Source organism: Sciurus carolinensis, chromosome 6, assembly GCF_902686445.1.
Source record: "Sciurus carolinensis chromosome 6, mSciCar1.2, whole genome shotgun sequence".
Classification (NCBI taxonomy): domain Eukaryota; kingdom Metazoa; phylum Chordata; class Mammalia; order Rodentia; family Sciuridae; genus Sciurus; species Sciurus carolinensis.
This window is the reverse complement of record NC_062218.1, coordinates 115855137-115868801: the sequence shown is the minus strand read 5'-3', so window position 1 is coordinate 115868801 and position 13665 is coordinate 115855137. Positions and strand designations below refer to the sequence as shown.

Genomic DNA, 13665 nt, shown 5'->3' with positions numbered 1-13665 from the left:
ATAACTATCTTACCCTAAACACATTTCATTACCCCACTTTAGTCTGATCAAAAGCAACAATTGTAAAAGATAAAAAAGTAACTTTCACTAGGTAAGTTTTATTTTTAAATAGAATGCAATTTAAAAAGAGGTACCAAAATTATGCATGGGCAGGTTTGGAGTATTATTATCTCTGATTTGAACAGCATTAAAGTAAATTCTGAAATCTAGATAAAGTGATCACACTGCAGCCCACACCTACCATCTCCCTCACAATAAAAGAAACCTTGCCTGTGGCCACAGCTCTTGGGTCTAGGTACAGCTTTTTAATATACTGAAAACGTATATACTCTTTCCTCAATAAGTGATTAATTGGTATCTCCTATTATTCTGGAGTAACTGTAATTTCAATGACATCATGACTTAGATAATACCTAAAAAATTAAAATATATGGCAGAAAGAAGACCTGCACTACTAAATAGGGTAGGAAAATGCTTTAAAAGCCATCTCCAGTTAAAAACCAATTGGTTGTAGTGCTTACCTGTAATTTAGACTGAAGAGCCAGATAAACACGAAGTATTTCTATACTGCTACGTATTCGAACAGATGCTCTCTCTGGCTCAAAGTTTGGGTTGATCAAATCGTTGAAGGGTTCATTTGTAACATCATTTCCCAGTAAAGAATAGTAAAAGAAAAACTCAGGCTGTCTTTCTGGAAGTTTCATGGTACATGGAATTAACTGAACATTTAAGAGGGGAAAAAAAAGAGTATTACTTTTAAACCATTCAACTTGTGTTTGATACTCCTAAACTATTTACTAAAATACTGACTTTTTAAATACAATCTTAAAATTAACCACTCAAAAATTCTAAATATCTGCCAAATTACTAATTTCTACTAATTTTTAAAGGATCATCTTACAAAAGCACAAATTAAATGACTTAGTAGATTTAGGTTGTTTTAAAGTTTTCATTTTATTCAAGTGATCCATGAATGAATATGTTAAAAGTTCTTTCTAGAAGAAAGGTCAAATATTTTAAACTAAGCTTTCCTTATTTTCAATTACTTTTTTTCATCTTATCCTATTCCACCAAAAAAAAAAAGAGGCTCCACTTTATAAAAAAAAAAAAAAAGTTTAAAAAAAAAATGCAGGTTATTTAAATTTAACACCTTACACAAGGTTCTTTGAACTAAAAAAAAAAAAAAGCTTACAGACCTATAAATTAACAGCTCAAAAAAAATGTCTTTTGTACTACAAGTGTTATTTCTGAGAGTTGCTAGTTTCATGGCAACAGGTAACTAAAAGATGTTATTCCTGTCCTATAAAATATAAAATATCTGCTGACAGACTAAATCTTCACAAGAACAATAAACTATAAATATTAAATGTGTCCATCAATAGGAGATGACTTAGGTCATCATAGGTGTCATACAGTATAACTGCTAAACGATATACTGACAAAAATTACCTAAGACATTTGGTTTTAAAAGTTAATAGTTCATACGGTTTGTGAAAATAACCAATTACAGTAGAAAAGTACATGTGTGTATGTATAGCATATACAGCACATGCAGCACCTATACAACTATAAACATATGAACACAAATTCTGGTGTCAGACCCCCAAACCCCAATTCTGTCTGGTTCCATCAATAACTTGTTGCAAAACTTTACTTAATTCCTCTGTGCTCCCATTTTTTGTTGTTGGAAGGATTAAAAGAGATAATACATGTTCCATGCACCAATCACCTAGTAGTTTTTGTATGAAAATGGGAAAATATCTGGAGAAAAATACATAGCCCATAACAATGACTAGAGACTTGTTTTTCATAATCAGAAAGCAAGTGTTAAGAAAACAAAGGTAGACTTTATATGTTTCATGGTACAGTTAACTTTAATTCCCACTATGGAAAAGATTCTTTTAAAAAATTTTTTATTACCCCACAATTTAGAGACTATGTTTTTTTTACCCTTACTTTACAATACTTAAGAAAGAGGTAAGGCTATCACCATCCAAGTTTATACATACAACTTTTTAAGTAACCTGTTCTCAATAACTGATTTGCATCTGAAAAGGTATGTTTATCTCTATATGCTTTCTCAAATTACCTTTGTCTCAGTTGAGAAGAAAAAAACTAAGTGGCTAGTTTTATCCCAAATAACAACAATGTAACCATTAAGCAGCCACATTTCCAATTTTTCCCTTGCTCTCTGCCTCAGGAAACCACTAATCTGCTTTGGTCACTAGGAATTTTTGCCTATTCTAGATATTCACATAAGGCAGACTCCTAATTATCTGATCTGACATGTGGACAAGAGTGGCCTGATGTAGTTAATTAAAAAAAAAAAAAAAAAAAAAAAAAAAGAGGCAATGGACCTTCCTCACAATCAAGGTGGTGCATTAAGCTAAAGCAATCCACCAATAGAGCTTTATGAGAAGAAAAATAAAGAAACTGATGGGGAAAACAAAAGCATATGTGTCAACAAGGAAATGATAATACCAAATTAAAGGAGAAAGAGTAAACATCCAAAAACCACTTGTATTAAAAATTCTTTTAGTGTGAATTTAGTGTGACAAAGTAAACATGTTTCCTGAGAAAAACTGTAAGTGATCTCAAAAGTCAAATAAAAATGCAATCACTAATTGCGTATTTCATCGGGGAATGTACATTATGTGGGCATTTTGTAGCTTTAAGAAAGTAAATTAATAAGGAGTGGGGTTGTGGCTCAGTGGTAGAGAGCTTGCCTAGCATGTGTCAGGCACTGGGTTCGATTCTCAGTACCACATAAAAATAAATGAATAATTAGAACAAATTAAAAAAATTAAAAATAAATGAATGAATGAATGAATAAAATAAAGGTCTATCAGCATCAAAAAATTATTTTTAAAAAAAGAAAGTAAATAATATAAAATTTAGCCAAATTCCCAATTTTAAAGATACTAAAGTATTTCAGGTGCTATAAACCAGCACAATGTCAAGAAAAGTAGACTTGTTGTTGAGAAGTGCAAAAGAATAAAAGTTAATTTTGTGTCAAGCCAATCTACCAAAAGCATCCTGGCACATTCTTGCTGGGTGTGTCAAGATTGCAAGGTCCTGACCAGTCTTGCCCAAGCCATGTCCCATGGATATAGCTGGTAACCCTGGGAAAAAAAGTGACATTGTCTTCCTGGACTAAGAACAGGATTGCATTCCCCAAATCATCTTCCTCAGCAGTGACAAAATCAATGTGTGCCTCCGCATAGCTCCCATATGGGACTTAGGGTAAAGGGAACTACAGAAAATATAGCTATATTCATGTTGCTTGCTTTGTTGAAAGTAATAAAGTCCTTTGATTTTTAACTCAAAATCTCCTATCTTTTGCCAGCATCATGACAGTCACAGGATAATTTTAGCTTATAAGCAAGGTGAAAAATAATCCCAGACCTGACAGGCATTAAATATTAATGAGACAAAGCGTTTCTGACACTGAATGTCTCCAAAACCACATTAAAAAAGTAAATTTAAATGGATTCTGCTGTCATGAATAACTAAAAAGAATAAATTTAATTTTTAAATTAAAAAAAAGAAAAGCAAATTTAAGAAATTCTTTAGTCAGTACTTACAAGGTCACACAGTACAATGGCAAACAATGTTTACTGATGGTCATTCTCCTAAACCGAATATATTCTGTTATAACAAGACATTGAAATCTATTCTTTTCCAAAAGCAAAAAAAAAAAATGTTTTATGAAATGAAAGAAAACATTTCTTGAACTAACTTTTTTTAAAAGTCTACTTGCAAATATTTTTAATACCTAAAGGTAGGATTTTAAAAATAAAATGGTTTTCAAATCTTCACAAATCACCAATCTGAGGAAACATCTCACCTGCTCCAACTGGGTGGCAAACGCTATGGTCACTGACATAATGAAGGAGTCAGTACAATACTCTGCTGGTCCAATCTGATGGTACCCTCCCTCTTCATTCAGCACAGCTACAATATCCTTCGGGTCAAGTCCAGACACGCTGGGAGGTACTTTACAAAGAAAAACACAATTAAACTAGCTTATGCTTTGCCATAAACCATTATAAGATTTTAAAAGATGATTATATTTTTAAATTTACTTGGCAATTTTCATTGATACAGTTAATATCTCAAATGGTTTCCTTTAATTCTTATAAACTCTCCAAAGAAATCTTATTTTTTCATTATTTTTATTGGTTCATAAGTTATATACATAGCATTAGGATGCATTTTGATATAATTATAAATGCATGGAATATAATTTGCCCCAGTTCAGTCCCCAGTATTACCCTTCCCTCCCCACTACCATTCCCTTTCCTCTATTCTGATCTATTTATTTAATTTTTTTTAAAATTAGGGTCTTGTAGATATACATAATGATGAGTTTCACTGTAGTATATTCATATATGTACACTGGAAAATTAGTTCGGGTTCATTCCACCATTTTTACCCTATCCTGTCCCTCCTCCTTCCCCCACAATTACCTTCTTCTATACCCTTGATCTTTCTTTTGACAGAATTCCCGCCTACCTCCCCTCATTTTAGAATACCTTCCACAGATCAGAGAAAACATTCAACCTTTGACTTTCTGGGTCTGACTTATTTCATATAGCATTATAGTCTCCAATTCCATCCATTTACCAGCAAATGACATAATTTCAATCTTTTTAATGGTTCAGTAATACTTCATTGTGTACATATATCACATTTTCTTTATCCATTCATCCACTGAAAAGCACCTAGGTTGGTTCCAGTTTGGCTATTGTGAATTGTGCTGCTATAAACACTGATGTGGCTGTGACCTTATACTATGCTGATTTTAGAGCTTTTAGAAATATACCAAGGAGTGGGACAGCTAGGTCATGTGGTAGTTCCACTCCTAGTTTTTTGAGGACTTTCCATTCTGCCTTCCAGAGTGGTTACACTAATTTCCAGTTCCACTAACAATGTATGAGGGTACTTTTCCCCCCACATCCTCACTAACATTTATTATTATTTGTATTCTTGATAACTGCCATTCTGACTGGAATGAGATAAAATCTCAATGTGGTTTTTTTGTGTGTGGGTCGGGGACAGGAGGAGTAGACCAGCAATTGAACCCAGGGGTGCTTAACCTCTGAGCCACATTCCCCAGCCCTTTTTTATTTTTTGAGACAGGGTCTCACTAAGTTGCTTAGGGCCTCACTAAGTTGTTGAAGCTGATTTTGAATATGTGATCCTCCTGCCTTGGTCTCCATGAGGTTTTTTGTTTTTTTTGTTTTGTTTTGTTTGTTTGTTTTTGAGAATATTTTATTAGTTTCCATGTGGTTCTGATTTGAATTTCCCTAATTGATAGAGATGATTTTTTTCATGTATTTATTGGCCATTTATGTTTCTTCTTTTAAGAAGTGCCTATTTAGTTCTTTTGCCCATTTGTTAAGTTATTTGCTTTTTTTGGTGTGAAGTTTTTTTGAGTTCTTTACATATTCTGGATATTAATTCCTTATCTGAGGAGCAGGTGGCAAAGATCTTCTCCCATTCTAAAGGCTCTCTCTTCATACTCTCCATTGCTTCCTTTGCTGTGCAGAAGCTTTTTGGTGTGATGGTATCCCACTTAATGACTTTTAGTTTTATTTCTTATGTTTTAGAGGTCTTGTTAAGAAAGTTAGTTCCAGTGCCAAATGCTGTGTTAGGACTACATTCTCTTCTAGTAGTTGCAGAATTTCTGGTCTAAGTCCTAGGTCTTTAATCCACTTTGAGTTGACTTTTGTGCAGGGTGAGAGATAGGGGTCCAGCTTCATTCTTCTGCATATGGATATCCAGTTTTTCCAGCACCATTAGGTAAAATGACTATTTTTTCCCCAGCATATGTTTTGGCACCTTTAGTATCAGATAACTGTATTTCCTTCTATTCTATTCCACTGTCTGTTCTGGTGCCAGTACCATGTTTTTGTTACTATGGCCCTATAGTATAATTTGGGGTTCAGTATTGTGATGTCTCCAGCATTGCTCTTTTTGCTCAGGATTGCCTTGACTCTTCTGGATCTCTTCTTTTCCCAAATGAATTTTAGTACTGTTTTTTTCTAGTTCTGTGAAGAATGTCATTGGTATTTCAATGGTAAATGCACTGAATTGTATAATGCTTTTGGTAGTACAGCCATTTTCACAATATTAATTCTGCTGTCCAACCACAACATGGGAGGTCTTTTCATCTTTAAAGTTCATCTTCAATATCTTTCTTCAGTTTTCTATAGTTTTCATTACAGAGGTCCCTCATATTCTTTGTCAGATTAATTCCCAGGTATTGCTTTTCTTGTTCGGCAGATTAATGGAATAAAGGAAAGTAACTGATTTATGTATGCTGCTGCTTTACTAAATTTGTTTACCAGCTGTAGAAGTCTTTTGGTGGAGTCTTGTGGGTCCTATAAAGATAGGATCATGTCATCCACAAACATATAATTTGACCTCTTCTTTTTCTATTTGTACTCCTTTAATTTCCTTCTCTTGCCTAATTGCTCTGGCTAAAGTTTCAAGGACAATGTTGAATAGGAGTGGTAAGAGAGGGCATCCTTGCCCTGTTTTTAGAGGAAAAGCTTTCAGTTTTCCTCTGTTTAGTCTTATGTTATGTTTGTCATATTTAGCCTTTACAATGTTGAGGTAAGCTTCTTCTATTCCGAGCTTCTCTAGTGTTCTACACATAAATGGGTGCTGTACTTTGTAGAATGCTTTTTCTGCATCCATGGAGATAATCATGTGATTCTTGTCCTTAAGTCTATAATGTGGTGCATTACATTTCCTGATTTCTGTCTGTTGAATCAAACTTGCATCCCTGGAATTATACCCACTTGATTGTGATGTACTATCTTTTTAGTGGGTTTTTGTATGCTTTGGCAATATTTTATTAAGAATTTTTGCATCTATGTTCATCAGGGATATCAGCCTGAGATTCTCTTTCCTTGACGTTATCTTTATCTGGCTTTGGGATCAGAGTGGTATTAGCTTCATAGAACAAATTTGGCAGTGTTTCCTCCTTGAAAGAAACCTTGTTTAATCTTATTCTTTCTGTACATAAAAACCATATTCTGAAATAACATTTTAAAGAACTTCAATTTAACAAACCACACATAAAGGCATCTAACCAAAGTTTCCTATTGAACCTAAACTGAAATGAAAAGAATAAGCTAGAGTTGGCTGAGAAGGGTGACTGAGAAAGAGAACAGGAGAGTGAAAAATGTTCTAGATGGAGGAACAATATGCAAAAGACACAAAAGTAAGAGAAAGCATGTAGCTAAAGAATCACAAGAGGTGTGGTGTGCTGGATCATGAAAGTGAGCACTGATGTATAGAAAGAGGAGTGGCTGGAGAGATAAGCAGAGGCTACACTATGAAGGGTCTTCCTGAATGCTACATTAAAACGTAGATAGTTGTGTAAAAATAAAGGAAAACCACAAAATAATTTTGAGACGAGACTAATATAATCAAATAAGCTTCAATATGAAAAGACTACAGAGACAAGAGTTTTTCAAATTGATTTAAAGAAAAAGATAAACAACTAAAAAACAAACACTATCCAGTGCTGGGGGGAAATGCAGGAAAATGGGCACCCTCAACAGTACTCGTACCACCTATTGGAAGGGTAATGTGTCAGTGATTATCAAAATTATATGAATTCATATTCCATAAACAAGCAATCCCTCGTCTAGAATTAATCCTAAAAGTGTGTGTTTACTGTAGCCTTGACTGAAAATAGTGTGTTAAGAATCAAGATACTTATGTCACACAAACCAAAGTTCCAAATCAGTTGTCATTTACTAGTTGTATTGAAAAACAATATGATCCATTTTAGTCTCTATTTTTATTTCTGCAAAATTTATATGTGAAAGCCAAATGGCATAATATTTGACACATGTAATAAAGGTAGCTATTACATGAAAAGAACAACAGAGTTAGAAGTTAAAATAATATCTATGAGAGCTTTCTCACTGTCAGGAAAAGGTTACAAATATGGAAAGAGAGAAAATGAGCAATATATTTGTGGTGCAGGACTAACATTTAGAGAGTCAGTGTAAACTCCTACTGTTCAATATCTATAGATAAATATAAATGAAAAGGTTTCTATGAACTATGTTTGAGTATGTCACCTGAATGATTTGGGAGTTGAAACTTAATGGCCAATGTGATAGCTTAAGAGGTAGGGCCTTTAAGAAGTGATTAGGTCAGGATGGTTTCTCCCCGTGAATGGGATTAAAAACTTTATAAAAAGGCTTGATAGAAGGAATTCCTCTCTTGCCTTCTCCAGTGTGAACATACATTAATAAGGCCCTCACCAGATGCCAATGATTTGATTCTGGGATTTTCCAGCTTCTAGAACTGCAAGAAATAAATTTCTGTTCTTTATAAATTATCCAATTTGTGGAATTCTATTATAGCAACACAAAAAGGAATAAATATAAATGTATGTATGTTTTTATTTGTAGATATATATATAGATACACACATTCCCTAAATGGAATGAAAGGGTCTGAGGGCTGTGATACCTCAACAGCAACTGGCATACCTAGCACCTGGATCTTGACTTCTAAACATTGTTTACTAAAAGAAAAGAGGGCTCCATAGAGAAATAGCTGAATTCAGTACTAAAACAGGGAACATACAAAATGAGCCTAGAATATCCTCCTTTGTCAGAAAATATAAAAAAGCTCAAAGAATAATGAAAACAGTCAAAAGGAAACAAGCAGCCTGAAAGGGCTGCTCAAAACTGTGACAAACATCAGAATGGTTAAAGATTATAAAATGCTAAATAAAAAAGAAAACTATAAATCCATACTGTTATCAATAAATGAAACAAGTGAAGTTCTAATGAAGAATAGGGTATTTTCATAACTTCACAATTTTGCCTACAAAAGATTTATTAACTGCAAAGGAAAAAAAGGATAAGTTTATAGTTGAGAACACTAGTACAAACACATTAACCATGTAATCAAAGTGAGTACCATCAGTAACAGGACCAGTCAAATTGTGTGCTACCTAATAGGACGCAATCAGAACATGATATCACTTCTGTGATATTCTTGCCAAACACATATAACCTAAATCTCAAATCAGACAAATTCAAGTCAAGGGACATTCTGGAAATTAACTAGCCCATATCTTCAAAATTTCAAGGTCATGGAAAGATGAAAGATCTATTTCTGATTAAAGCAAAACACACGGCCATGACAATTAAATAAAATACCTGATTCTAAATTATATCCTTATCCTATAAAGGACATTACTGAGACAAGTGGTAAAACATAAGTGGAATTATATGATAGTAACAATGTTTCCTTAATGTAATAAGGTTAAATGATGTTAATGTATCAAAGTTATTTCCCAACTTTGATGGACATATCATTATGTAGGAAAAATGTATTCATGTTCTAATGAACATGTCTGGCTTTCAATAAAACTGCAAGACATACTAAAAGGCAAAAAAAAAAAAAAGAAGAAAAAGAAAAAGGAAAAAGCATCAGAACTAAAGTCAGATATGACAGAAATATTGGGATTATCAGACCAGGAATTTTTTTTAAAAACATGATTAATATGTCAAGGCTTTATTGGAAAAGGTTGACAAAATACAGGAACAGATAAAGTAGGCAGATATGAAATGTGCAAGAATCAAAGAGAAATGCAAGAGATCAAAAACAATAGAAATGAAGAATGCCTTTGATGTGTTCATTAGTATGCTAGATATGACTCAGCAAAGAATCTCAGAACTCGAGGATATGACAAGAGCAACTTCCCAAACTGGAAATCAAAGAGATAAATACTGAGGGGAAAAAAAAAAAAAAAAAAAGAACATCCAAGAATTGTATGACTACTTTAAAAGGCATAACACACATATAACAGGGATACCAGAAAAAAATAAACAAAAACAAGCAATATTAAAGCAACTGAGAATTTCCCCAAATTAATGCCAAACACCAAGTCCTAGATTTAGGAAACTCATAGAATACCAAGGAGGATTAAAAAAATAAGTAAGTAAAACAAAATAAAAACAAACAAAGAAAAACCCACCTGAACCCCTACAAGTAGGCATATCCTACTCGAATATCAGAAAAAAATCTTGATATAAGCTAACCTTACAAGAAAACCTTAGTTTTAGAGGAGAAGAGATAAGAATTCCATCCACTTTTAGAAACCATGCAAGCAAGAAGAAAGTGGAATCAAACAGTTAAGGCGATGAGAGAAAATTTCACCAACTTAGAATCCCATACCTGGTAAAATTATCCTTCTAAAGTGAAAAGAAAATAAAGACTTTCTCAGACAAACAAAAATTGAGGGACTTTATTGCCCATAGACATGCAGTGCAAGAAATGTTAACAAGTTCATGGTTCAGTGATAGAGCATTCACCCAGCACCTGTGAGGCACTGGGTTCCATCCTCAGCACAACATAAAAATAAATCAAGTTACCAATCCCTAGTACCAAATTAAGAAAAAAAAAAGAAAAGTTGTTCTTACAAGACAAGGAAAATGATGAGGGTCAGAAACCTCGACCAACAGAAAGAAATGATAAGCATTAGAAAATAAGTGATGATAAAATAAAGTTTTTTATTCTTAATTTATTAAATAGTTTGTTCAAAATAACAATATAATCCTAGCAACAATTTGCTCAATTATGTATAGTTACATGTTTGTGTATATACTTACATAGATGTGAAATTATACCAAAGATAAACAGATAAGAGAGAAGGATTAGTTTTGTTTTGTGGCTATAAGTTACTTGAACTACCCGTGAAGTGGCATAGTGTAATTTGAAAGTGGATTTGAACTAGCCATAAATCCAATGGCAACAAGTTAAAAAAAATTTATAAAAAATTAATTAAAAAAAACCCAGAAGTATAACTAATATGCTAAGAAAGGAGAGAAAATTAAATTGTATAAAATTTAAACCAGAAAAAGCAGAAAAAGAGTGGAAACAAAAACAGAAACAAGAGCAATTAATTAAACACACAACAAAAGTGGTCAATATTAATCCAACTGTATCATTAATCTCTTTGAATGTCAATGGTCTAAATGCACCAATTAAAAATAGATTGTCAGAGTAGATTACAAAATAACACCCAATTATATGTTGTCTATAAGAAATTCACTTTAAATATAAAGATAGATTAGTAGTAAAGTAACAGAGAAAGATATACCATGCTAATAAAAGAAAACAGAGAAAGATATACCATGCTAATAAAAATAAAGTGGGAGTAGTTATATAAATTTCACATAAAGCAGACTTCAAACCAAGGAAAGTTTTCAGGAACAAATAGGAACACTACATGATGATAAAGGGATGCCTTCTCCAAAACATAACAATCCTAAATATGTATGCACCTAATAATAGAGCATCAAAATATATGTGACAAAAACTGATAAAAATGCAAAGAGAAGCAGCTGAACTCACTAACAGAGCTGGAGTGTTAAACACTGCACTCTCATAAATGGACAGATTCAAAAAATGCAAAATCAGTAAGAACATAGCTGAACTCAACAATACCAAAAATCTACTGGACATAATGAGTATCTACAGATGACTTCATCCATCAATAGCAGAATACACATTCTTCTAAAGCTCACAAGAAATACTCACCAAGACAGACAATATTCTGGGCCATAATACATATTATGTCATAGAATGTCTGCTCTTAAGACTACATGGAATTAAATCAGAAATCATTAACAAAAAAAGATAGTTGAAAAATCCCCCAAATAATTGGATTAAACAACACAATTCTAAATAACACACATGTCAAAGAAGAAATCAAGAGAAATTTAAAAATATCTTGAAATGAAAATGAAAACACGAGAGAGTGGGACGTCTGGCTTCTGAGCGGGAAACTTCTTTGCACTAGCGACGAAAAAAACGAATTAAAAATCGGTGATATTGAGAAAGGCAAGAAGATCTTTGTTCAGAAGTGTGCCCAGTGCCACGCTGTGGAAAAGGGAGGCAAACACAAGACTGGGCCAAATCTCCATGGACTGTTTGGGCAGAAGACAGGTCAGGCTTCTGAATTCTCTTACACAGATGCCAACAAGAACAAAGGCATCACCTGGGGAGAGGACACACTGATGGGAGTATTTGGAGAATCCCAAAAAGTACATCCCTGGAACAAAAATGATCTTCGCTGGCATTAAGAAGAAGGGAGAAAGGGCAGACTTAATAGCTTACCTCAAAAAAGCTACTAATGAGTAACAGCCACTGCCTTATTTATTACCAAGCAAATGTCTCATGGCTTTTTTATGCGCACCATAATTTAAGTGATGTGATACACCAGAATTCAGATCATGAATGACTGACAAAATTATTTTTGTTGGACAGTCCTGATATAAGTAAAACTGACTTGTAGTTAAACTAATATTTTGGTTATACTCCCACTTCAGTAAATTCTATCGCTTTCCCCTTTTAAAGTTATGGTTGGACTTAATTAGTAATGTTCAGTATTTCACAAAAATGGTGAATGACATCTGAAAACTGGTTTATATTTAGGTTTATATAACTAATTATGTGAATGTGTTTAAATATGGGGGAAATCCCTTCACTCTAAGAACCAAGCATGATTCAAATGTGTTTCCATTTGTGTTTGTTAGCCTATTAAAGGCAATGTTTGAAGATAAGGAAGCAGTGTCTATATTTTTGTTGACAATACCAATTTAATTAGAATTCCCTGTATCTCAAATGCTGTCTTTTCCTTATGAAAAGGCATTTTAGTGTGACTTAATATTAATATTAACATTTTATAATATTAAATAAAGAATATTTAACACCTCACAATTCTGACATTTTATAGTTGACCTATAAGTTCAGATGCTTTTAAGTCAGAATTCAGGATTGTCTTTGAAACACACAATACTATGGAAAATCTATGTGTTTGTAGTGGTGCTTTTTGCCAACTTATTAGTTGGAAGAATTAAGATAAAGGAGATATACTATCAGTATGAATTTGTCAAGTATGTTACCATAAGATTTATGATAATTAAAAACAATCACAGATAGTGAAAAATAAAAAAAAAAAAAGAAAATGAAAACACAACTTATCAAGAGTTGTAGGATGCAATAAAAGTGATACTTAGAGGTAAATTCATGGCATTTAATGCATATAGTAGAAAAGATCTAAATCAATCATCTAAGCTTCTACCTTAAAAAACTAGAAAAAGAATGGCAAATTAAGACCAAAGAATACAGTAGAAAATAATAAAATCATAACAGATCAATGAAAGACAGGAAATCAACAGAGAAAAATCACCACAACAAAAGTTGGTTGTCTGAAAATATTAAAATTAATAAGACTCCAGCCAGGCTAAATAAAACAGAAAAAAAGTGAAAGGACACAAATTACTAGTATCAGAAATTAAAGCAGGTACATCACTACAAATCCTATGAATGCTAAAAGGGAAATACAGAATGCTATGAATAAGTCCATGTCCACAGATGTGATAATCCAGAAGGAAGGGACCAATTCCCTGAAAGAAACAACATGCCAAAAGTCACAAAAGAAGAAACAAACTGAACCAATAATTAATAGCTTTCTAAAATATTAAACAGGTCCAGATGGGTTGTACTGGTGAATTCTACCAAAAATTTAAGGAAGAAATGATACCAATTCTCCACAATTTCTTTCAGAAGACAGAAACTGAGAAACTATTTGCTAACTTATACTACAAAAAAAGAG

General features: G+C 33.0%; 1 protein-coding gene and 1 pseudogene across 2 annotated transcripts in view; one reads left to right on the top strand and one right to left on the bottom strand.

Annotated features, from left to right (window-relative positions):
* Cep120 (centrosomal protein 120) overlaps positions 1-13665 on the bottom strand; it is a 70765-nt gene that overhangs the window by 44918 nt on the left and 12182 nt on the right. For both annotated transcript variants that reach the window (XM_047555631.1, XM_047555632.1), the window contains 2 exons: positions 3848-3996; positions 522-719 (listed from right to left, as the gene is read on the bottom strand). In XM_047555631.1, the coding sequence (XP_047411587.1) occupies positions 522-719; positions 3848-3996 (347 nt within the window). The remainder of the gene's footprint in view (positions 1-521; positions 720-3847; positions 3997-13665) is intronic.
* Positions 7561-12216, top strand: LOC124986914 (cytochrome c, somatic-like; annotated as a pseudogene).